Source organism: Catharus ustulatus, chromosome 15 (genome assembly GCF_009819885.2).
Source record: "Catharus ustulatus isolate bCatUst1 chromosome 15, bCatUst1.pri.v2, whole genome shotgun sequence".
Lineage (NCBI taxonomy): Eukaryota > Metazoa > Chordata > Aves > Passeriformes > Turdidae > Catharus > Catharus ustulatus.
In genome coordinates, this window is record NC_046235.1 from 17,683,811 (window position 1) to 17,708,374 (window position 24,564).

General features: G+C 58.8%; 2 protein-coding genes across 8 annotated transcripts in view; both read left to right on the forward strand.

Moving 5' to 3' along the window:
• The window catches only part of ABLIM3 (actin binding LIM protein family member 3), a 48,688-nt gene extending 46,017 nt beyond the window's left edge, over positions 1–2,671 (forward strand). For all 6 annotated transcript variants that reach the window (XM_033073311.2, XM_033073310.1, XM_033073306.1 and 3 more), the window contains 4 exons: positions 655–715; positions 863–870; positions 2,103–2,183; positions 2,413–2,671. In XM_033073311.2, coding sequence (XP_032929202.1) covers positions 655–715; positions 863–870; positions 2,103–2,183; positions 2,413–2,526 — 264 coding nt within the window. In that variant the 3' untranslated portion in view covers positions 2,527–2,671. The remainder of the gene's footprint in view (positions 1–654; positions 716–862; positions 871–2,102; positions 2,184–2,412) is intronic.
• Positions 2,672–5,005: 2,334 nt separating this feature from the next.
• AFAP1L1 (actin filament associated protein 1 like 1) lies at positions 5,006–23,062 on the forward strand. 2 transcript variants are annotated; one of them, XM_033073588.1, is made up of 19 exons: positions 5,006–5,081; positions 15,198–15,326; positions 15,729–15,812; positions 16,120–16,217; positions 16,301–16,412; positions 16,710–16,808; positions 17,172–17,383; positions 17,685–17,864; positions 18,496–18,582; positions 18,793–18,886; positions 18,978–19,130; positions 19,514–19,725; positions 19,915–20,060; positions 20,337–20,415; positions 20,523–20,640; positions 20,793–20,957; positions 21,172–21,350; positions 21,575–21,703; positions 21,943–23,062. In XM_033073588.1, the coding sequence occupies exons 1-19, from the start codon at positions 5,066–5,068 to the stop codon at positions 21,964–21,966; spliced, it is 2,316 nt and encodes a 771-aa protein (XP_032929479.1). In that variant the 5' UTR covers positions 5,006–5,065; the 3' UTR covers positions 21,967–23,062. The 2 variants fall into 2 exon arrangements, with proteins under 2 accessions (XP_032929479.1, XP_032929481.1); XM_033073590.1 differs by having other exon boundaries at positions 20,526–20,640.
• The last annotated feature ends 1,502 nt before the right edge of the window (positions 23,063–24,564 follow it).

The following is a 24,564-nucleotide window of genomic DNA, read 5'->3' on the forward strand; positions in this document are numbered from 1 at the left end:
TTGTGTGAGTTCTGTTAATTGTGTGAATTGTGTGATTAGTGTGAATTCTATGAATTGTGTGAGTTCTGTGAATTGGGTGAGTTCTGTGAGTTCTGTGAATTCTGGGAATTGGGTGAATTGTGTGATTAGTGTGAATTCTATGAATTATGTGAGTTCTGTGAATTGTGTGAGTTCTGTGAATTGTGAGAATTCTGTGAGTTCTGTGAATTCTGTGAGTTCTGTGAATTGTGTGAATTCTATGATTTTTGTGAGTTCTGTGAATTGTGTGAACTGTGTGAATTGTGTGAATTGTGTGTGTTCTGTGAATTGTGTGAATTCTGTGAATTCTGTGAATTGTGTGAATTCTATGAGTTGTGTGAATTTTGCGAATTCTTTGAGTTCTGTGTATTCTGTGAATTTTGTGAGTTCTGTGAGTTGTGTGAATTGTGTGAGTTCTGTTAATTGTGTGAATTCTGTAAATTCTGTGAGTTCTGTGAATTGTGTGAATTCTGTCATTTCTGTGATTTCTGTGACCTGGCCATGTCGCTTCACCTCCCGTGCCTCAGTTTCCCTGCTGGTGGGTGGGGATCTCAGTGTCACCCCTGGGGACGTGGCAGATCCCACCAGGACTGTCTGGAGCAGCCTCCCCTCACTGTCCCCTCTCCCCCCTCGCAGCCTCCCAGCGCCGAGCTCTTCCACTACGACAGCACCAACGCCGTCAACTGGGGGATGCGAGGTACGGGGGCTGGGGATGCTCTGCAAAGGGGAGGGGGCTGCAGGGACAATGGGGGGACACGGGTGAGGTCCCCGCAGCCTCCAGGGGAGGGTGGTGGCAGCAGAGGGGTCCCTGTGGCTCACATCTTGCTTTTTTCTCTCCCCACAGAGTACAAGGTAAGACCCTGCAGCGAGGAGTGGCCACCAGCCAGAGCTGGGAGTCCCAGGGGTGTGTCCATGTGGCCCCAGAGGGAAGTTTTGCCCTTTTTGTTCACCTCCATCCTCGAGCTGAGCCCAGGACTGTGGGCTCAGAGCAGAATCCTTCCCCTCCTGCCAGGTCCCAGGGGCTTGGCTGAGAATTGTCCCTGGGTGAGGAACAGAGCAGGGGGGTTGTGCTGGTGCAGGGTGGGTTCAGAGGGGACAGGTGTGACTTTGGACCATGTCCCTGTTGTGAGGGATGGAGCAAAGGCTGGCAGTGACACCAGGGATGGAAAAAAGCAATTTGCAGTTTCACATGCAGCCCTGGGGAGAAATGGTGCTCACTCTCGTGGCTGGGTCACTGCTGGTTCTGCAGAGTGAGCAGCTTATTCCAGAGCCCCCACGGGGATGCAGGGTGGATCAGAGTCACCCTGAGAGCCATGCCCAGCTCTGCTTGTCCCATCCCAGCCCTGCAGTGCCACCCAAACCCTGATAAATATTTGCCCTGATCCCCAAGTGTGCCCCAGGTGTCTCATGGCTGTCCCTGTGTGTCCCTGTCCCTGTGCCTGTCACTGTCCCTGCCCTGTTCCTGTCCCTGTGCCTGTCCCTGTGCCTATGCCTGTGTGTGCCTGTCCCTGCTCCTGTCCCTGTCCCTATCCCTGTCCCTGCTCCTGTCCCTGTCCCTGTCCCTGTCCCTCTCCCTGTGCCTGTCCCTGTCCCTGTGCCTGTGCCTGTCCCTGTGTGTCCCTGTCCCTGTGCCTGTCCTTCTCCCTGTCCATCTCCCTGTCCCTGTCCCCATCCCTGTCCCTGTCCCTGTCCCCATCCCTGTCCCTGTCCCTGTCCCCATCCCTGTCCCTATCCCTGTCCCTGTCCCCATCCCTGTCCCCATCCCTGTGCCTGTCCCTGTCCCTGTCCCTCTCCCTGTCCATCTCCCTGTCCCTGTCCCCATCCCTGTCCCTGTCCCTGTCCCCATCCCTGTCCCCATCCCTGTCCCTGTCCCTGTCCCCATCCCTGTCCCTGTCCCTGTCCCCATCCCTGTCCCTGTCCCTGTCCCCATCCCTGTCCCCATCCCTGTCCCTGTCCCTGTCCCCATTCCTGTTCCCATCCCTGTCCCCATCCCTCTCCCTGTCCCTCTCCCTCTCCCTGTCCCCATCCCTGTGCCTGTCCCTCTCCCTGTCCCCATTCCTGTTCCCATCCCTGTCCCTGTGCAGATTTACCCCTACGAGCTGCTCCTGGTGAAGACGAGGGGGAGGAACCAGCTGCCCAAAGATGTGGACAGGACTCGGTTAGAGGTGAGAGGAGCCTTTTCCACTGGGGTCACTCAAGGCACAGAGGGCCCTGAGCCCAGGGGTGGCCCTGGCACGCAGGGTGTGTGGCTGGTGGCCGTGTGAGGAGCATCTCCACACTCCTGAGCACACTGAGGAGTGTCAGGGCACTGTCACTGCTGCTCCCCTGGCTGGGCACAGCTGTCCCCTGTGCCCTCAGACCCCAGCTCTGGCCCAGCCTCCCCTTTGTCCCCAGAGACACCTGTCCCAGGAGGAATTCTACCAGATCTTCGGGATGACCATCGCCGAGTTCGACCGCCTGGCGCTGTGGAAGAGGAACGAGCTGAAGAAGCAGGCCCGGCTGTTTTAAATGCAGTGCACTATAAATATATACATACCTATAAATATATACATAGAGAGATCTCTATATGGCAGCTCTGTATGATTCTCGGGGCTGTACAGGGCGCAGGGGCCCTCTCTGCCCCCCTGAGAGTGAATTGGAGTCTTGCAGATCGTTTGGTGCTCTGTGTTTCCTTTCCTTTTCCTGCCTGGTTTCTATATCTGTGTCCAGACTTGGGGGCTGTCACTGCTGCCCCACAGGGACACGAGGGAGGGGAGGATTTTCGTGGGTCTGGCAGAGAGCAGGATTTTGGGATGGGGGTGTCCCATCCCCTTCTGCTCAGCTGGGCTGTGGAGTAGGGGTGGAAAAGGCACAATGCAGCAAAGTGGGATCTCACTCCAGGCTCCTCAAAGTCCCTGACTCTACATGTCCAGGACTGGGGGCGCTTCAGGATCTGAAATGCAGAGTTTGGGGCAGGGGATAGAAGTGGTTGGACCCCAAGGTGTGGCCCTGAGTCCCAATCCCTCCTGGGCTGGTGGCTTTCCCTGCAAAGCCAGTTTATCCTCCCAGGGTGCCAGAACAGCCACTTTCCATCCCCAAACCCAGCCCTGCTTAAGTGGAACAGCCAAAGCCACCTCCTGCCTTGTGCAGCTTCTTGCTGCTCTTCAGGTTTGGCCAGGGCTGAGCATTCCAGGATATTCCACCTGGGAGCTGGGGGAAAGCCAGAGGAGAGGAGTGGGAAATGCAGGTCCCACTGCCTGCTGGACCCCTCCTGGGCTGCCCTGAATTCCCCATCACAGCTGCCTGAGTCCCTGATGAATCCCTCTGGGAATGAAGGCAATTCCCTCCATGCAAACTCGACGTGTTTGTATCCCAAACTCTATGGGATAACTTTTTTTTTTTTTTTTTGCTTATTTTTTTTCATAAAACAAATAAGGTTGTTTCCACACAAACCTCTTCCCTGGTGTCTGTGGTGCTCTGCTTTCCTGTTCATCCTGCAGGATTTTCAGGCATAGAGCAGGATTGAACAGTCCCAAAAACACGTCAGGGAGCTGTGGGGTGGCAGCAGGAGCTGGGGCAGCAGAGTTCCTGTGAGCTCCTGCACAGGTTTTACCTTCCCTGTGCCATTCTGGTCCCCTCCTGTCCTGGTGGCCCCACTGAGTGGATTCAATGCCCTCTCTGCCATCCAAATCTGCCCAGTTTGCTGCCCAAAAATCCACCAGCAGGCTCCCCAGAGTTCAAGGGGCTCAGGGCAGGAGTTTTCCCTCCAGCAGCAGCTCCAGCTCTGGAGCTTTATGCCAAGGAAAGGGCTGGGGATTGAGGAGAAGGTGACAACATTGCCCTGGGAATTGATTGCTCATCTGCTTTAGTGCAGCAGTAAATGAGCTGAGTTTATTTATAATTATTTCACTCCTACAAAATAGGGCTCTCTAAATCAAACTCAACTGTTTGTGGCTGGAGGAATCCTCCCTCTCCAGCAGCAGCTCCAGTGAGAAAGCCTGGGGGGTGTTATTAATAACAGTAATAACACAGTAACAGCAGGATCTTTTCATTTCCAAAGCATTTTATGGACAGTAACTCTCCTCCACAAGGCAGAGTTGAGGAAACTGAGGCAAGGCTTGGGTTTTGTTTTTATTTTCTCTCAGAGCCAGGGCAGCCTCTCCAGCTCCATTCTGGGGCAGCAGACACTCCAAGGGTCCCATTGCCCTGGGGACACCCCAGGTGCCACCCCCTGCCCTGGAAGCTGTCCCTGGCTGCTCTGCAATTCCCAAAGCAGCCCCAAAGGTTGTGGAAGAAAACTGGGGCTCAATCCATCAAACACCATCCATGCAGGAGCTGCTTCCCAGCTGGGCATGGGGGGTGAAAGGGGCCGAGTGATCCTGGGCTGAAATTACCCAAAAAGGGGAATTTCTCCAGGCCAGTTGCTAATTCACATCTGATATTTCAGTTTTTTCTTTCCCAAGTGATAATGATGGGGTATGTGTGGAACCTCATCCCATTCCTGCTGTCCCCACAGGGCTCAGCTCGGAGTGTCCTGGCAGTGCCAGGAGCCTCTGTCCTTGCTGCCACGCTGTCACACGTGTGTCACACGTCCCACGAGTGTCCCAAGGCCAGGTGTCCCTGTGCTGGGGAGGGACAGTGACAGTGGCACGGCCAGGGAGATGCTGAGCACAGGAGGGAGCAGATACAGAGGGGATTTTGGGGAGGGGGAAACAAGGAGGGAGGCTCAGGGGGATTTTTTCCCCTAAACCGAACTTGCCCAAGCCGGGCAGGTGGAGGAGGCGCACTCAAAACCCCCCAACCCTTCCCAGGGGGGTCCCTGGGTGCCGATGGAGCTGCGGAGGTGGCCGGGGACCCCCGGGCTGTCCCCGCGGGCTGTCCCCGCTGCCGAGCCGTGCCGTGCCGTGCCGAGCCGTGCCGAGCCGGTGCTCGGCGCTGCCGAGCGAGGGAGGGAGGGAGGGGCGGATGAAGGGATTGGCCACCCCGAGCGAGAGCCGGCCCCGCCGGGCGGCCGCTGCCCGGGACATTCGCCCGCCCGCAGCTCCCGGGGCGGCCGCGGCTCCGGACCATGGACCGGCTCAGCGGTAGGGACGGGACGGGATGAGATGGGATGAGATGGGACAGAACGGGCCGGGATGGGATGGGACGGGACGGGATGAGATGAGATGGGACAGGACGGGCCGGGACAGAACGGGACGCGCATCCCTCCCGGAGCGCATCTCGGAGGGCGCAGGGGATGCCCGTGCCAGGCGCAGGAATCGCGGGTCGCGCATCCCAAATCCCATCCCATCCCAAATCCCAAATCCCATCCCAGCGGCTCCGTGTGCGCCCGTGATCCCAGCGTGTCTTTGCTGTCCGGCAGGGCCGGCTGGGGCACGAACTGGAACCAGTTTCTCTTTGCTGGGGCACGAACTGGAACCAGTTTCTCTTTGCTGGGGCACGAACTGGAACCAGTTTCTCTTTGCTGGCGGGATGGGTAAAACACCAGGAGCCTGCGAGGGAGGCTGTGGGGTGTAAGCACTTGTTAGGGGAAATTGTGGTGGTGGAAAGGGAGGTGACGTTCCCCGATGGAGCTGATGGGGCTCGGAGGGTTTCCCTGTGTGGGGAGGACGCCGGAGTCTGGTGAAGCCACGGAGGGGCTGATCCCCACCCTGCTGGGGCACAGCAGCTGCCTTCCCACACGTGTGCGATTCCTGGAGCTCCTGGGCTTTGATCTGGGATCTGTATAAACCTGCCAGGGCTTTGGGCCAGCTCTGCAGAGAAGGTCCTGGCTTTCTGCTGGGGCTGCCAGGTCCCTGCAGGGAGCACAGGGAGGTTTGCAGGGGGGTTCTCCTCGCCTGGGATTGCACAGGAGGAGCAGGTGGTGACACGATGGAGCACGGGGGTCCTGGCCCTTGACCTGGCCTTGGAGGTGCTGCAGAAACACCGGCCAAAAACGATAAGAGAGCGGCCAGGGGCCTCTCTGGCTGCAGGGGCTGGACCGTGCTGAAGTGCCAGGGCAGCTCAGGAGTGCTGTGTCTGCAGCCCTGGGTCAGCACCACAAACACCCAGGGGTCAAGAGTTCCCCTTGCCGATGTAAAAGGATGGGGTGGCGTTTCCGCTGTGGAAACAGCTCTGAGGAGTTTGGGACTGCTGGAAGCACAGGCACGGTGTCAGGGCTTGGGGAGCAGTGCCAGTGCCTGCAGCCCGGGAGGGGACAGGGACGGTGACAGGGATGGGGACAGGGACAGCCAGCCCCTGTGGCTCTGTTCAGCCAGCTCTGAAGGAGGGAGCTGTGGCAGGATGGGGGACTGTTGTCAAGTGACACTTGATGCTGTCCTTGAGGACACCACTGCTGGGGACAGGGGGGAGCAGAGCATCCCCATTCTGCTGTGTGAGTGATGGGAGATGCTCTGTTTGCACCCCAGCCCACCCCAAAAATCAAACCTAGGACTGATGGCAGGGAAGGAGGGGATGCCCAGCTGAGGGAGCCGTGTCTGGGCACGGTTTGGCCTCTGCACAGGTTGACCCTGCCAGGGAAGAGCTGTTTTATGGTGCCTGCCATGGCAGCGCCTGCCTGCTTTGTTTTGAGCGCTCGTGATGAATTGCTGTTGGCACCTGCACGGCTCTTTGCTAATGTAAACCTCCCCCAGCCCCTCTGCTCGTCAGCCAGAGCTGCTGGATCCCTCGGGGGGCTGTGGCTGCTGGAGGGAAGGTTCCCTGCCCCAGTGAAAGGTCTGGCCCTAGGCAGGAGCTCCGTGCCCATTCCCAGTCTCTGCTCTCTGCCAGCCCCTTTCTTCACTCAGAGCTCTGCTGTATCTTGATTTTATCCTCTGCCGGTTTTTTCTTGCTGCCCAGCTCCACACCAGTGGCTAACTGGGGGGAATGGTGCTGTTGGCAGAGTTCTTTCAGGTTGTGCTGATAGAGAACCCAGCTCCCAATGTGTGATTTGGGAGGCAGTCCTTTGCTCAAACACGCCTGTGCTCACACATGGCTTCTCCTCCCTCATTAGAGTCTCTTCCCTGACCTTTTGAGCCACCAGAATTTAGCTCCTGCCCCAAACTTATCTGGGCTCTAAATCCAGCAAAGCCGGCGGAGATGTGTCAGGGATAAACTTGGCTCCAGCCCGCCCGCAGGAATGGGGAGGCTGCAGGATGGGCGGGAGGGAGCCGGGATCATTCCTGCCCCGCCGCCTGCGAGCTGGCAGCAGGAATCCTGCCGGTGCAAGGGAGGCTCTGGGCTGGTGAGCACAGCCCGGGCCAGCTGTTAGCACCGGGCTCTGCTCCGCATTGCAGCCATTCCTTCCGCTGGAAACTCGGGCACCGCCTGCGTGCAGCCCGGGGGCGGTGGGGAAGGGGCTGAGCCCCCCCGGGTGGGTGACACAGGGTGGGAGGGTGACCCTGGGGATGCTGCTGATGATGAAGGGTTGGGGGCTGAGCCCTCCTAGGTGGGTGACACAGGGTGGGAGGGTGGCCCTGGGGATGCTGATGATGATGAAGGGCTGGGGCTGAGCCCCTCTGGGTGGGTGATAAAGGGTGGGAGGGCAGCCCTGGGGATGCTGATGAAGGGCTGGGGGCTGAGACCCCTGGGTGGGTGACACAGGGTGGGAGGGCAGCCCTGGGGATGCTGATGATGATGAAGGGCTGGGGGCTGAGCCCTCCTGGGTGGGTGACACAGGGTGGGAGGGTGGCCCTGGGGATGCTGCTGCTGATGATGATGAAGGGCTGGAGTTGTTTGCCCCTCTGGGTTTTTCCATCCTGCTGCGTGCAGGGAAGGCCTGGGGCTGTGTGAAACCTCCTGGCAGCTCTGGAGGGGCACGGAGGGGCTGCTGGAGAGGGGGAGGACACTGTGGGATTGTGTCCCCCAGCCAGGAGCCCTGGGGACCGTCCTGCCTGCCTGCACTGCCTGGAAAAGCTGCCTCCTTCCCACTGCTGACCTGGAAATGCTCTTTTCCTGTGCAAACGTGCTGAGCTGCGAGGCTGCCGTGCCCTTTGCCGTGGAGCAGTGCCTGAGCTCCTGGGCCTGCAGGAGGTTCCTATCCCTGCCCAGGAAAACTTTGTTTAAGGCTTTGAAGCAGTTGTCTCATCCCAAGCAGTGGGAAGCCTTTTCAGAGGAGAGCGCTGGGCTCGACCTGAGCTCTGCCTGTTGTGCAGCAGCCAAATCACTTGCTGGGGATAGGAGATAACAGTGGAGCAGAGTGGAGGCTTGAAGTGGTTTCTGGCATCCCAGACTTGTGTCCTAACCCTTTAACCCTTCCCTATTATCTAGTCTGGCACAGCTCAAACTCCCTCCTGAGGAGCACATCTCCTCCTGCATACAAGGACCCTTAAAAATGAATAACACAACTCTCTGTCCTGAACAATATCTATTAAATATCGCTGTCCCAGGCTGGAAACGGGGATGGAAACCTTTCAGAAGCAAGGGCTGGCACCCAGGAGGTGACAGAGCAGGGAGGGCACCCTGGCAGGCAGCAGCCTCCTGTCATCACCCCGAGGCGCGGCGAGCAGCGGAATTTGGGGAGCTCAGCTCCCTCTGTGGATTCCGGGCTGACAATCTGCAGTGGGGAAGGAGAAAATAAAAGGATGAAATAACCTCTGTGAGCCTCCCCTCCGGGGCACGGCTGCTGCAGCCCCTTCCTTTCCTGCTCCTGATAAAACCTCCCATGGCATCAAAGCCGGCTCTTTGGCAGGCGAGGAAAACACTGACATTTCGTAACAGTTTGGAACAAAAACAGCTTTGCTGCAAGGGGTTTCCATGCTCAAAATAATTTTTTTTTTTTTTTGAAGTGGTTTTCATGTGCATTTGATCCTGGGAGTGATAAGAGGGAGCTCGGGGAGACGCTGGTATGCTCTGATTGCTGGCAATTAGCAGGAGATGTGTAAGGAGCGCTTTGAAGAATGGCTTTGGCTTTCTCCGGAGGTTTTTTATGAGAATTAAACCCACCCAAGTTTGTGATGCTCAGTTTATGTGTCCAAAATTTGGGAAATTTGTGAAGGACAGAACAAGGAATAGAACTTAAGTAACAGCAGGTTTGGGAGCTGGTTCGGGTTAAAAGCAGAAGCAGTCCCGGCACTGGGAGTGAGCAGAGCAGTCGGTCACACCTTGTCACCTTCCCCGCTGGGACATCCCGGTGTTGCTGCCCCTCCAGCCCTGCCCTGCAGGGGTTAATGGGGTCGGAAACGCTGTCGCATTGGTGGCCTTGCCGCTGCACCTGATGCTCCCGGCGGAGCTTGGCAAGGGAAGGAAAGGGAAGGGCTGAGAAAATAACTCTTATCCTGCTCTGTGCCGAGTGTCCTCCGGGGCAGCCCGGCCCCAGCCCCCACACACAGACACCCTGGGGACATGGGGACAGCGCTGAGGTGGCACTGAGAGGGTCCCGACCCCCCCCTCAATGGGCAGGGGGACTCGTGTCCAGCACAGCTCTGAATTCCTGGTTGGGGTCAGGGCAGGGATGCCAGGGTGGGGATTTGGGCACCTCTCCCTGCCCAGCTCCACAGGGATGTTTCCCCCACTGGGATCTGTGGTTTCTGCTCTGTGGAGGAGGATCCACATCCTGCTGCTGAAGGCGATGTGCAGTGGGATTTGGGAAAGCTGATCCAGCTCCTTCCTGCAAATCCCTGCCCATACCCTGCCAGGTGAGGGTTTGGATCCTCCTCTCCCTCTCAGGATCCTGTCACAACTCCCTGTGTGACTTTTGTCCCCAGGAAGATGTCCCAGCTCTGGTGGCCTCCCCATGTGTCACTCCTGCAGGCTGGGAATTGCATCCAAGGCATTTTGGAACTTGGCTTTGGGGACTGGGGATGTACAGGAGATGGAGAAGTGTCCCTTGGGGTGCAGAGAGATTTCCACCCCCACCAGAGGAGATTTTTGGGGATGTGGAGGCTGGATCCAGCCCTGGGTGGTGGCGTGGACTGGTGGGAATGAGCTGGAATTCCTGCAATTACCTGGAATTCCTGCAATCAGCTGTAATCCTGACTCTCCTGGAGGCTGAGCTTTGGAGGTGACAGCTCCAGGTCCTCACAGGCAGGAAGGTGTGACCCAGGGAGGGTGGGCATAGGGGTGGGCACCATCCCAGGGCTGGAGAGGAGCCCAGACCAACCTGTTGCTGGAGTTTGTTTGGAAAAGGCCGACACCAAAAATTTTGGTTGGAGGAAACACAGTTTATTCTGGGTTCTGAGTAATCCTAACATCTCTCCTCTGCCTGAAGCTTGTTTTTTATACATTACTCAGCAGGTCTTGCCCCTGCCTGACTATTCCTTTAAAGGGCATCTCAAACCTCTCCTTTTCATTCATTATTTAAATGTGTTTTCCAGCCAGCAGCCTGTGAGCCCTGCTGCCAGGCTGGAGCATCCTGCCATGAGCCTGGCACCAAGTCCTGAAATGTAGTCTGGGCCTGGCACCGAGTTCTAAAATGCAGTCTGGGAGTATTGAACCTGCTCCATGGGATTTTCCAGAGCTGATTGTGTTGAGCTGGGGTTGGAAACCCAGAGCAGAGTTTGGAGGCTCCCCCCTGGGGACACAGCAAGGTCACTCACAGATCTCTCACCTGGGTGATTTTATTTGCTCAAAACTTTGCTGTGCTCAGTTGTGAGGGGTAGCTCAGCCTCCAGGGCAGGGGGATGAAGTTTGCTTTGGGTGAGCTAAAGCAAACAGCCACAAACTCGTGCAGGAGGCAGAGAAAGGGGGGAGCAGCCCCTGGGGAGGGGGTCCTGCCACAGCACGGGGGTCGTTGGCAGCCTGGGTCACACAGAGGTGCTTGAGGGTGATTTAATCAGCCTGTTAATTATTACCTGCAGCCCAGCAGGGGCTGTCCCAGCAGCGATGTCACCTCTGTCCCTCTGTGCTGGGCTGTGCTGGGTGGGATCCCCCTGTTCCCATTTAATTTAATTACCCAGGGCTTCTCTGGGAGTGAGTGATGGTTCCTGCAGTGTGTGAGCTGCCAGGGACACCAATGCAGGTGATAATCTCTGCCCTCTGCACGCTCTATCAGGCTGTAATTACACTTCCCTCTATTCAGGACTCCTGTTTCCTCGTTTAAGACAGGGAGGGGGATGTGAGAAACTGCGTCTCCTCCAGGAAAGAGTGTGCTCAGAGGGGATGTTTGGAGTCTTGTGGTGTCCAATTCCCTTGTCCAGGCAGAGTTGTGGCTCCAGGGGTGTCCCACAGCTCCCTGTGCTCTTCCCCCCTTTTTGGGAGGGGGTGAGGACTCAGAATTGCTCTGTGCAGGGCGAGGCAGGGGACTGGGAAGAGCCTGGCTGAGGGAGCAGCTCTGGGCTGGGTTTGACTGGTCTCTGCTGGGGTGGGTGAGTGGCTGGAGCAAGCCATGAGATAAAGCTTTGTGCAGGGGTGTCTGTCCTGGGGAGAGGAGCCTCTGCTGGCACTGGGACAGGCCCAGGACCCTCTGTGAGCACAGCTGGAATGGCTGAGCTGGTGCCACTGGAGCTGTGCTGGGAAGGGGATACTGCATTCTAAAACTTGATTTTCACAATATATTCTAAAATACTGCTATACTATATTCTAAAACTCTCAAATGTAAAACTCTTCACTATGTGCAATCACACACTTCTATTCCAACTGCACACCAGTGATTCCAACTCCATCACTCAAATTTGGAAGCTTCTCCAAGGCCTCAAGTCAGAAGCAGTGCCCTCCTGGAGGTCAGTGCCAGAAAGCACAGAAAGCTCAAAACTCCCAGGGTTCCAACATCCAGAGCTGCTGGGTGTCTGAAGCAGCTGGAGGAGGCTCAGCCAGGTCGTTCTTTGTGTTTTTTAACCTTTCTGGTGGCTCATCTGCCCCTCTCCTGGGGGTGGAGGAGCCCTCCAAGCCCTGTTCTTTGTGTAAGAGGAGAATCTGCTCTGAGGGGCAGAACCAGGGGGGTTTGTGCCCCCTCATGCAATCAGGTTTCACATTCACCTCCCAAGATTGATTTTCCAAGGCTATCAGCTAAGGATATCAGTTACTGCAAGGCCAGGATGATGAGGGCCCATGATGTGCATGGCTGCTCTGCTCCTGCTTGGGGCTGTGGGGATGTGCTGAGATTGGAGATTTCAGCTTGTTCTCATCACCCAGGGATGCTGCAGCACCCAAACTGCGAGCAGGAGGGCTGAGTTATCCCAGTGATAACTCAGGGAGGGTGGCAGGGTCCCAGGCAGGCAGGAGCCAGCCCCAAGTGCTCAGATCCTGCTGGAATTGTTGGCTGCAGAGTCACAGCTCCCCCCATCCGCCCCACTCAAGGGGCCCTTGTTTGCAGGGAGGAGATGATTCATGTGCACCGAGCGGCCCCTCAGCAAATCTTCCACTCTTAGGGGATGTTGCCAGGGTTCAAGTGTGATCATTAATGGTTGGCTTTTCCCTAAAAAACCCCTCTGGCCTGGAGCAGTACAGACTGGCAGGAAGAGGAGGGGGATTTTTCCAGCCCATCCCAGTTTGCCCCATACCCAGCAGGTGCTGAGTGATGGGAGCAGAGCCTGGCTGGCTCCTGCCCCTCTGCAGTGCCACAGCAGTGGCCGTGGGCAGGGTGCAGGCAGCTCTGTCCTCCTGTCCCCTGCACAAAGGAACAATTCTGGGAGCTCCAATCCACCCCCACCAAGGCACTTCCTCCTCCCCAGCGGGAATGGGGATGGGAACAGGAACTGCCCTGGGGGCTCAGCAAAGTGCCCAGGAGACCCTGGGCTTCCTCAGAGATCAGCAGTGTTGGGCTGGAGGGGGCTGCCAGCATCTCACCCCTCTGGTGACATCCCAGTGAGCCATGGGGACACGTCCCAGCGCCGTGTGGCTCTGGCAGGTGGCTCCACACGGACCTGTGGAGCACGGTTTGTGTGCTGCAGAGAGCTCCTCTGGGTCTGTTTGTCCAGTCTGAGCTCCGTGCAGGGCTCCCCCAGGGGCTGGGGTGTCACTGGCTGCTGTCCCCACCTATTCAGGGCATCCCAGGAGCTCTCAAGGTTTGTTTGCTGCTGTGGCAGCTGGAAGGAGCCCTGTGCCGGCAGGCAGAGCGGCCAAGAGCCCTGCCCGTGCCAACAGGAAGGATTTATTTGTGCCTGGGTTTTATTTTAGCTACAAACAATGGCTGTTACTCCCAGCATCCGATTTCCCCCGGCCCCCCTCGGCCCCAGGCATCACCTGGCGCAGGAGGAAGCGTGGCCGGAGGCAGGAGAGCTGTGGCACAGGATGGGGGTCCCTGTGCACCTCCCACTGCATTTCAGAGCTGTGATTCAGCATTTCAGGGATTCAGCATCTCCCCTTCCCCTGCAGCTCTCAACTGCAGACTGGGCTTTTCTTGGAGTGAGAACTCCCTGGGATTGTCTTATCTCTCCCCTTGCAAAAGCTGGGTCTCTACAGCAGGAAACTCCTGCTTTGGCTTGGCCAGAGACTCTTCCTCTTCCTCCTCTTCCTCCTCTTCCTCCTCTTCCTCCTCTTCCTCCTCTTCCTCCTCTTCCTCCTGTTCCCCCTCTCTGCAGGTTTCTGGAGCAGGACCCGATTTTTGCTGCTGTGCTGGAGCAGAGCCGGGGAGGGGCAGGGAGGCTCTGCAGCTGCAGGCTGTGTCCAGACCTTATCTCAGTGCTGGGAAAAGGGTCCCTGAGGAGGGGAGCACTTGTGGGCTCTAAAAATAGAGCTGGCCTGCTGTAGGGTGGAGAGGGGGGCTGCAGGAGATGCAGCTCCTTGGTGCTTGGTGCTGGTGCCAGGGCAGGATTTGGCAGCAGGGGAAGCACTGCCCGCTGTCCTGCATGGCAGCAGTGTCCTGTGCTGTCCCCTGGGTCACCCTGTCCCCCAGCAGAGCTGCCCTCGGTCCCCCCCCCAGCCCATCCAGGCCTGTTAGTTAATGCTAAAGCCATCTGCTGCCACAGGTCCTGGCCTTCCCAGGCTCAGAGAGCTCATGGACATCTCCCCTCCTGCCTCAGACAGGCTGGGTTTGTGGTGTCACTGTCTGTCCTGGGGTGTCTGTGTTCCCCTGATGCAGGGCAGTGGGGTGATCCCACAGACTGTGGATGCAGGAGAAGCCCCAGCAGAAAGCAGCAGCTCTGCAGGTGTCCCACAGCAAGGGACACAGGTCCATTTTCTGTGTCACTGTCACTCTGACATGCCACCCCTCCTCCCCAGGAGCTCTTTGCTGACACCAGTGCCCACCCCCAGCACAGCAGATGTGTCCCCTGTCCCCTGGGCCAGCTCGGCAGGTCTGTGCTCACCCCCACAGCTCTTGCAGAAGTGTCTGTGCTGGTCCTTGCTCGCCAGGTGACCTTGGGTGTGACACCACCCCTGCTGCCCCCGGAGCAATGTCCCCTCACTTCCTGCAGCCCCTCCATTAAGCTCCTTCAGGCTGGAAGCCTAACGAGCAAAGGAAATTAATTCCTTGCCTCCCTGCTCTCCCCCAGGCTCTGCTCAGCGTGCCCTCCTGGGATCACAGGCCTCTTTGACTGCCCCCTCCCTCCCCCTCTTGTATTTTGGAGGATGTTTAACAAGGGAGATGGAGGGGACAGCTCAGCTGGGGGGAAACAAAGGCGCCTTCAGAGCTCTCTGTCCGTGCTGAGTGTGCCCAGCTCAGGGCATTGCTGAGCTCAGCCCCTGCCAGCAGCCCTGGCTTATCAGGCACCCTCAGCTCTGGTGCCCAGCAGGGTCCCCTGGCCCCCCTCCCTGCCTGCTTTGGCACTATAAATAGAAACCTCCTGCCCTTGGCTGGCCCTGAGCCCTGACACGGAGCTGGGGGCTGTGATGGGACGTGTCCTACATGTGGCAGGGGGTGGGGATGTTGGTGACCCCACAGCCTGGGGTTTGGGGTGTTTTAGGAGTGGGGATGCTGGTGACCCCACAGCCTGGGTTTGGGGTGTTTAAGGAGTGTAGGGGATGCTGGTGACCCCACAGCCTGAAGTTTGGGGTGTTTTAGGAGTGGGGATATTGGTGGCCCCACAGCCTAGAGTTTGGGGTGTTTTAGGAATGAGAATGTTGGTGACCCACAACCTGGGTTTGGGGTGTTTTAGGAGTGTGGGTGCTGGTGACCCCACAGCCTGGGGTTTGGGGTGTTTTAGGAGTGTAGGGGATAATGGTGACACAATGGGCTGAGGTTTGGGGTGTTCTGGGAGAGGAGGGATCCTGCACTGGGAGGAACTGAAGCTCTTCCTTTCTGCCCAGAGCTCCAGGTTTGCTGGAGTTCCAGCCCATTTTGCCTCGTTTTAACCCCAGCATCCCAACACCCCCCTCACTGACGGGATTTTTCCTGCTCCCCTCAGTGCTGGACCAGCTCCTGCCAGAGCTCAGCGTTCTGCTCAAGCTGCTGGACCATGAGTACCTGAGTGCCACCACCCAGGAGAAGAAGCTGGCTGTCTCCACCATCCTGCAGAAGCTGCAGCCGCCTGCAGGTCTGTGTCCCTCTCCTGTGGTGTCCTCAGCAGTGCAGGGAAAAGCTTCTGCAGGGCAGGGATGAGCCCAGCACCTGCTCATCCCCCTCGGGGCACTTTGCTCCCTGCTTTCCCTTCCCAGCTCCTCCCTGCCCCGGGAGCAGGGCTGGATCCAGGAGGGCTGATCCCCTCCCTGCGGAAACGCTGCTTCCCAGAGCTTTTCCTGCCCTGGGTTTGTGCTGAGCGCAGGGGTTTCCGTGGGAAGGCCGGCACTGTGCACCTGGGGCTTCACAGCCTTCCCCATCCTGCTCTCCTGGGGGTTCCTCCATCCCCAGTGCCTGCTCTGCCTCCCTGGGCTGGTGTTTGTGGGGACAGGAGGTGCCAGTGCCTGCCCCAGGCTCAGAGCATCCCCCTCAATTGCAGGGAAGGATGTGGATTACATGTACGTCAACACAGCGTCCCTGGGCAATGGCACCAGCTTCGTGGAGTCCCTCTTTGAGGAGTTTGGTACGTGTGGCTGAGCTGGGGGGGTGCCCTGGGGTCATGCTGGCTGCATGCTGCTCCTTTGGAAGAAGGAAGAAGCTACATCTTTGTGTCCACAGTGGGCACCATCGCTCTGGGTGCTTGCTCCTGCTCTCTTGTAGCTGTTTGGGGGCTGGCCATGAGGGGATCCACACTCCAGCTGTGTCCACATGTGGTTCCATCTCCCAGCACCCTCCCAGGGAAGGGCCAAGGAGGGAGATCCCTGCAGGGCACAGCTGGGATGTGCAGCTCTGCTTTCCTGCCCCCTTCACCCTCTGTTTCCCCCGTGCAGACTGTGACCTGCGGGACCTGCAGGACATGCAGGAGGAGGAGGGGGACACCGGTGACAGCGTTGGCTTGGAGCTGGCACAGAACCAGCCAGCCAAACCTGTAAGTGCCTGACCTCTCCTGTGCCCTGCTGGGGCTCCTGTCCCTGCTGCTGCCTGCCTCATGCTGGCTCATTTCTGCTCCAGGTTCCTGTGGATCCTGCTCCTCCTCTGCCCACCACTCCCCCTCCTGAGGATTACTACGAGGAAGCGCTGCCCCTGGGCCCTGGGAAGGCCCCTGAGTACATCACCTCCCGCAGTGAGTGCTGCTCCACCCAGGCCAGCAGGAGGGTGGGGGGAGCCCAGTGGGCTGCTCATCCTGGGGGAGGAATTGTCACTGCTCCCACCAGCATCATTCCTGTCCCACTCCCTTCCATCCCACTTGTTACTGCAAGGAGTTGTTTGCTCCAGCCAGGCTGGGAATGAGGCAGAGATCAGAGCCATGGGAGGACCAATGCTGGGATGCCCTGGGAGGGTGTGCTTGGCTGTGCCCCACTGAGCATCCACGAGGGAAAACTGGGTGCAGCAGCCCCAGCTCCCTCTGCTTCCCCTGCAGACAGCTCCAGCCCCCCCAACTCCATCGAGGACGGCTATTACGAGGATGCAGACAGCAACTACCCCGTCACCAGGATAAACGGGGAGCAAAAACATTCCTGTAGGTATCTGCGTGTCCTTGACTTTGGCAAAGTCCAGCCCAAGGTGGGGCTTGAGCAGTGGGCTGGGGGTGCTGGGGTTGAGGCTGGAGAATCAGGATTTCAAAGTGTGAGCCTGGCAAATAAATACAGAGCTCAGGGCTCTGGATAGATGCACCTGGGGCTGGCGCTTGGCCTGAGTGTCCTGCTGGGATTCCAAGGGAAATGGAGAGGGCTGGTCCAGAGGATGACTGCTGTTTCCAGAGGATGACACAGAATCCACCTACCCTGGCACCCAGCCCAGCTCTGTCTGGAGCCTGCTGGGCATGGGGAGCCCTGCCAGGGTGTGTGGCACCTTTTAGAGTGACTCCCCTGCTTCCTTGCAGACAATGACTCGGATGCCATGAGCAGCTCTTACGAGTCCTATGACGAGGAGGAGGAGGAGGCCAAGGGCCAGCAGCTGACACACCAGTGGCCCTCGGAGGAGGCCTCCATGAACCTGGTGAAGGATTGCCGGATCTGCGCCTTCCTGTTGCGCAAGAAGCGCTTTGGGCAGTGGGCCAAGCAGCTCACCATCGTCAGGGATGGCAAACTGCTGGTGAGCCTGGCCTGGGGGGCACAGAAACCCCCTGGGGGGTTGGGAGGAAGCTGAAGGAAAACAAAACACCATCCAAAGCCCCTGCCCCAAGGGTGCTACCCAATAGCAGCTACCCTGCAAAGGAACAGAGGGCTCCCCTATTTTTGGGACACCACAGAGGGAGAGGGCACCCTCAGGCTGCTGCATGGCCTGAGCCACCTCCACCTGTGCCACCAGCGAGGGACCCTGACATCCTGTGCCACCTGGGAGACCCCCAGGCAGGCTTGGCTGAGCCTTGAGCAGCTCTCTCTGCTTCCCATAGTGCTACAAAAGCTCCAAGGACCGGCAGCCACACGTGGAGGTGCCCCTGACCACCTGCAACGTCATTTATGTGCCCAAGGACGGGCGGCGCAAGAAGCACGAGCTGCGGTTCTCGCTGCCGGGGGCCGAGGCGCTGGTGCTGGCAGTGCAGAGCAAGGAGCAGGCTGAGGAGTGGCTCAAGGTACCACTGCTCCTCCAAGGAGCATCCCCTTGGCATCCTCCCTGCCTGAGCTGGGCAGGGGGCTGCCCTGGGAATGGCCTTGCCCTGCTGGAAGGGGAAGGGGGATTTGCTCCTGGCTCTTATCGGCCGCTTCCCAGGGCCTGGGCGGCTCCAGCACTGATAGCCCCGGCTGTGGGGGATGTTTGCTCTCCCCTTCCTCTGCCCCAGGGCCCTTTCCTGCCTTTGTTCGGGGCCGGGAAGCAGGGGCTGCGGGGAGGGGGAAAGGTGGGTGGGAAAGGAGCCTCTGAGCACACCACCAGCACAGCTGCTGCCCCAAATGTGGGAGAACGGGGCGGTTTTACACAGCCAGGACATGCACGCCTTAAAACAAGGGGGTCACAAGGTGTCCTGTGCTGGCAGGATGATGTGGCTTTGGCACCTAAGTGTCTCCCTTGTGAGATGTCCAAAATCCCTGAAGTTTTGAAGGAGCCAAGGTGTGAGCAGTGCCAATCTGGGTTTGCTGCCCTGAGCTCTGGGGACCAGGACCTGTCCCCCTGGTTCAGCCTGGCTCTGGTAGTGAAGGAGCTGAGCCAGGGAGGGCAGCCCTGGCCCTCGGGTCATTCCCAAGTGACAGCTGGGGCTGTTTGTGCAGGTGATAAAGGAAGCCAGCAGCCCAGCAGCAGGCGGGATGGAAGCCCCCACCTCCCCTGTGATGCCGTGCAAGATGGAGCTGGACAAGGTGATGGTTTCTGAGGGTCCTGTGTGGACAAACCTGGGGAGCACAGGGCTGGAGAACCCCAAATTCCTGCACCAGGAGCCCTTGCAGTTCTCACAGCAGCTCTGCAGGGCTGGGAAGGGGAACAGGAGCTGGATATCCCAGCCCAGTGAGGGGGATGAAGGGCTGGCAGTGGCTGGGGGATGCTGCTGATGGGATTCTGCTCTCCCACAGCGGCTGTCCCAGGAGAAGCACACCTCAGACTCGGACAGTGTGGCCATGGGTGACACCGGGTCCCCGGCCACCCGCAGGGAGCACGGCGAGCACGGTACAGTCCCTGTGCCCACTGCCCACCCAGCCAGCTCCAGCTGGGATGCCAGGACACGCAGCAGGGTCACACAGCAGCTGTGTCCTTCCAGGGAAAGGCAAAAAGAGCGGCCTGGCTGACCTGAAGGGATCGATGAGCCGGGCAGCAGGGAAGAAAATCACCAGGATCATCAGCTTCTCCAAGAAGAAGCCATCCCCTGAAGACACCCAGACCTCCTCCACTGAGGAGGACATCCCCTGCTGCGGTTTGTGTGGGCTGGGGGCAGAGGTGGGGCTGGGAGTGGCGTGGGATCAGTGGGGAGTGACATCCTTCCCCCAGAATGGGGGGACAAGTTCACTGTGGGGCTGTGACACTGCCACAGGCTGGGAAATGCTGCCCAGGCCTGGCTCTGCAAATTCCAGTGACGACAAGGGGTCACCCCTGTCCCCAGAAACAGCCTTGGGGGGCTGTGAGGTACTGAGCCAGCAGCTCAGTTGTGTGGGGAGTTGTGTGGTTGTGTGGGGAGGAAACTGAGGCACAGAAGGGCTGGATGAGTAGGAAGCCATGCTGTCCCCTCTGCCTTGTGAAAGCCTGCCCGAGGCCCAGCCCAGCAGGCAGTGATGCCCTTCCCTCCCCCTGGCACCCCAGGCTACCTCAGCGTGCTGGTGAACCAGTGCTGGAAGGAGCGCTGGTGCCGCCTCAAGGGCAACACCCTGTACTTCCACAAGGACCGCACGGACCTGCGCACCCACGTCAACGCCATCGTGCTGCGGGGCTGCGAGGTGGTGCCCGGCCTGGGCCCCAAGCACCCCTTTGCCTTCCGCATCCTGCGCCACGGCCACGAGGTGACGGCGCTCGAGGTGAGCACGGGGTGGCCAGGATGGGAGATTGATCTTTGGGGTGAGCAGTGTCCTGTGAAAGCAGTGCCTTGTTTTGTCCTCGCCGTGAAAGCTCGGAGTGAGCTGGGGCAGCCCCACGGGAACTTTGTGCGCGGCAGGGCTTTGCATCGGGAGCTGGGTGTGCACCCCAACTCTTCCTCTGTCCCCCAGGCAAGCTGCTCTGAAGACCTGGGCCGCTGGCTGGGTCTCCTCTTGGTGGAAACAGGCTCCCAGACAGCGCCAGAGGCCTTGCACTACGACTACGTGGATGTGGAGACCATTGCCAACATCGTGACGGCCGTGAGACACTCCTACCTGTGAGGATGTGCTCCTGCTGTGCCAGGGGCTGAGTGCTGGGCTGGGCATGGTGGGCCTTGGCCCTGGCATTCCCTAGAATGGGCACAGGCTGGGCTGTGATCTCAGGAACAGTCAGTGCCCCAGGGATTGTTGCCTTGGGCAGGATGGGAAGCTGAAAGGGTTTCATCAGTGCTGATGAAGGGTGTGGTAGGGTAGGGTCATGAGATGCTGGGAGGGCTCCCTGAGGGGCTGGCTAGAATGTTCTGGAAAGGAAAACCCAACCCCTCCTTGTGCAGGTGGGCCAGCTCCTCCCAGGATCACCGAGCAGACTCCTCTCGGGTGGTGTACGATGATGTCCCCTATGAGAAGGTTCAGGTGAGCACGACTTCATGGCTCATCTTCTCCCACCACGGTGGCCCAGGGAGATGTGGCCAGGCTGGGATGGCCCTGCAGGTGCCTCAGCTCACTCCCTCTCCTCCCAGCAGGCAGAGGAAGAGCCAGGGCGGCCAGGGGGGGCTCAGGTGAAGCGCCACGCCTCGTCCTGCAGCGAGAAGTCGCGGCGGGTGGACCCACAAGTCAAAGTGAAGAGACACGCATCCAGTGAGTCCCCGGGCCACAAACCTCCCCAGGGCTCCTGGCCAGTGCGGGAGGGGGCTGTTCCCAGGGGGATTGCAGCCACAGCTGCTGCAGGGCTCAGCTGGACCACGGGTGCCATCGGTGTGGCACTTCACGGGCTCTCCCCGTGCCTGCAGGTGCCAACCAGTACAGGTACGGCAAGAACCGGGCCGAGGAGGACGCCAGGCGATTCCTGACGGAGAAGGAGAAGCTGGAGAAGGAGAAGGCAGCGATCCGCAGCGAGCTGATGTTGCTGCGGAAGGAGAAGCGGGAGCTGCGGGAAGCCATGAAGGGCAGCACGGGTAGGTGGGGGTCACCCGAGATGCTCAGGCAGAGAGATGGGCTGGCCACAGGGACACCGGGCTGGCCACAGGGACACCGGGCTGGCCACAGGGACAGTGTGGCCGGGAGCTGGGCTGGCTGCAGCGCTCTGCCGGGCTGGCAGCCCCATCTAGTGTCGCTGTGCAGGAGGATGGGTGGATCGCCCCAGCGCTGAGCTGGTGTTTGTGCACGCAGGGCCGAGACTGCAGGAGCTGGAGCAGCGGGTGGCGGTGCTGGAGGAGCGCTGCCGGCAGAAGGAGGAGTCTCGGGTGGATCTGGAGCTCAAGCTGACCGAAGTGAAGGAGCAGCTGAAGCAGTCGCTGGCAGGAGGGCCGGCCCTGGGGCTGGCTGTGACCAGCAAGGCTGAGAATGGGGTAGGCATCCCTTTTTCCTCACTCAGAGCTCCAGCTTCTGCAAGAAACTGGTTGGGGTATTGTGGGGAGCAGCACAGGGGAGAGGGGACATCCCTGTGGCTTTGTCCTATTGTGGACAATTTGGTCACCTCAGCTTTTATCTCATCACAGTTTTTTTTCTTTAAACGTGGTTATCAATGCTTCTCGGGTTTCCTGAGCTTTTCTCGCTCCCCCTTTTTCCACAGGAAACTACAAACAAGGCAAACGGGACCCCCCCTGAGCACCTGGTGCCTGTGAACTGTGCAGCAGAGCTGAGGAAGAGAAGCCCCTCCATCGTCCCAGCCAACACGGGGAGCGTGCTGCGGAAAGCCAAGGTCCTGCTGAGCTCTCCCTCTCCTCCCTGGCCCATGGGAAATCTGTCTCTGCCCCTTGTTGAACCATGAAATCATGGAAGTGCAGGGTGGGAGGGAGAGGGAAAGCATCACCCCTACAATTCAGTGAAAATGGTTGGGAAATGCTGGGTCCAAAGCCCCCAGCAGGGAGGGATGCCTTGAAATGTTGCTTTTCCAGCAATGTCTCCTCATCCCTTTTTTTTTTCTTCTTTTCTCTGCAGGAATGGGAAAAGAAGCAGACTTAAGTCAGGCTGCCAAGCCCCGAACACACACTGGGGATCACGGAGGAGCTGCCAGCCCCCTTTCTCCAAGACTCTGGAGGGTGCTGGGGAGGCGTGGTGGGAAGAGCCGTTCTCCCAGTCCCCACCACTGCGGCACCACCAACATTTTAAACCAGGGGAAGGGGGCGGGAGGGGATGGGGAGGCGGGTGGGGAAAGGGAGTCACAAACTGCTGAGAAACCAGCTCTGGGGAGAGCCTGCCCCAGAGCCAGGAGTCCAGGACAAACTCTGGGTCAGAAGGAAGGAGGGGACAGCCTGGGGCTGGCAGGTGGCACTGCCCAGCAGGTGGGATCAGCATGTGTCCAGGCTAACATTTGCCAAAGCAACCATGGACTGGTTGGGGGTTTTGGCCCCCTCAGGATTGGCATTCAGGAGCTGCTCAGGACCAGCCACTTTGGAGATGCTGACTGTCCACCCTGCTCACTGCTCCCAGCTCTGCAGGGTCTCATCTCAGGGTGCCTCATGGCTCGAGCTTGCTGTGCCTCAACCAAGTGCCTTTGTCCAGTATTTCTTTCTTGTTCTCCAGGCAGCAAGGGTGAGGGCATGCTGCCTTCCCTTGGAATGAAGGAAGCTCAAGTGTCAGCTTTGGAAAGCAAATTAACAGTGGACACCTTTTACCTTTGCTAAACAGCTTGGAAGTGCTGCAGAGGGCTGGGGATGGAGGCAGGCCAGCTTTCTGCCCTGGCCCCATGCTGGTTTTGGGGGGAGCAGGGAAGGGGACAGGGCTGGACAGCACATTCACACTCTGGCTGCTGCACTCAGACACAGGTTGGTAAGGCATGTGATCAAAATGGAGTGAAGGGAAGTCTAAAAATTAAGAAAAAAAACCAAAGCAGCAGGGCTGTTGGAGCAGAAAAGTGAAATAGAGTAAGGTCATTCAGCACAGACAGAAACAAGGGACAGGAATGAAAAGGAAAGACCCCAGCTTTTGTGCTGGGAACAAAGGAGTCACCATCACCCTCTCATGCTATGGACTGCCACAATTAACCTCTGCAGCTCGCTCTTCACAGCCCTGTGTTAGTACCTAGGTAAGCAGCTTTTAATAAAAACGCTGGCACTGGGCTGACCACTCCTCTGGCTGAGGGAGCAGGGTGGGAATGCTGCTACTGCCACAGGGAGAGGGGCTGGGGTGGGCTCAGCACCCCAACTGCTGGGACAAGCAGCCCTGAAAGCACATCAGAGTTCTCTGGGCATCCTGTGCCAGAGCCTCAGCATCATCACAGGGCAGAATTCCGAGCCAATATCCCATCTAACGCTGCCGTCTGGTAGTGTGAAGCCATTCCCCCTCATCCTTCATGCTGGCTCCCCGTGAGTAGTTGTGGCCAAGGCTTTGGTTAATGATTATTCACCGTCTCTTCCAGTCTTTTCCTGACCTAGAGGTGAAACCTCTCCTGTGTCACCCCTTAACCCACCCAGCCAGCAACAGGAGCTGTGTCCGGGTCTGAGCCCTGTGGGGACAGCTCCAGCACCAGGGGACAGAGCCGTGTGCCCATGTCCGAGCCAAGGGGACCGGAGTTGTGTTCCAGGTGTCCAGTGCGGACAGCACTGGGGCAGGAGTTGGGGCCAGGTCTGAGTCCTGAGGGATGGAGCTGTGCCCAGGGCTGAGCTCCAGGGAATGTGTCCAGGGGTGATCTGTGGGACACCGGAGCTGTGTCCAGGGGTGATCTGTGGGACACCGGAGCTGTGTCCAGGGCTGATCTGTGGGACACAAGAGCTGTGTCCAGGGCTGATCCATGGGACATCGGAGCTGTGTCCAGGGCTGATCCGTGGGACACTGGAGCTGTGTCCAGTGCTGATCCGTGGGACACTGGAGCTGTGTCCAGTGCTGATCCGTGGGACACCAGAGCTGTGTCCAGGGCTGATCCATGGGACACCAGAGCTGTGTCCAGTGCTGATCCATGGGACACCAAAGCTGTGTCCAGGGCTGATCCATGGGACATCAGAGCTGTGTCCAGGGCTGATCTGTGGGACACTGGAGCTGTGTCCAGGGCTGATCTGTGGGACACTGGAGCTGTGTCCAGGGCTGATCCATGGAACACCAGAGCTGTGTCCATGGTCAGATAATCGGTGCTGCGTGTCCAGGTCCGATCCTTGGCCCATCACAGCTCTGTCCTAGGACACACGTGTGACACATCTGAGGGATGTGGGACACACCTGGGCGTTGTGGTGTCATCGTGCTGGGTGGTGACAGCAGCACCACACCTGGGTAAGGACACACCTGGGGACACCTTGGAGGACATACAAGTGCCACACCTGTCTGTCCCGACCACCTGTCCCCTCCATGTGTTCCAGGTGTCCCACATCTGTCCCTGTCTAAACTGACCCCTCAGGCTGACCCTGGTCCAACTGTCCGGCTCCCAGTCCCAGGGGCCGGTGCCTCGTGTCCAGACCCGAGACTCGGGGCACAGGAGCCGTGTCCTCAGCCGAACCCCAATGCCCGGAGCCGAGTCCCAACATCCCGGAGCCGCGTGTGTGGCGGCGGGCAGAGCATCCCCCTCACGCCCGCCTTCGCCTCATCCCTCCTCCCTCATCCCTCATCCCTCATCCCGCTCGCAGGGCAGTG

Excerpts from the sequence above, each read along its gene's own strand:
- AFAP1L1 (XM_033073588.1), top strand. Across the intron at positions 20,061-20,336 it reads GCCGTGAGACACTCCTACCT|GTGGGCCAGCTCCTCCCAGG; the intron begins GTGAGGATGTGC and ends CTCCTTGTGCAG. Across the intron at positions 20,641-20,792 it reads AGTGAAGAGACACGCATCCA|GTGCCAACCAGTACAGGTAC; the intron begins GTGAGTCCCCGG and ends CCGTGCCTGCAG.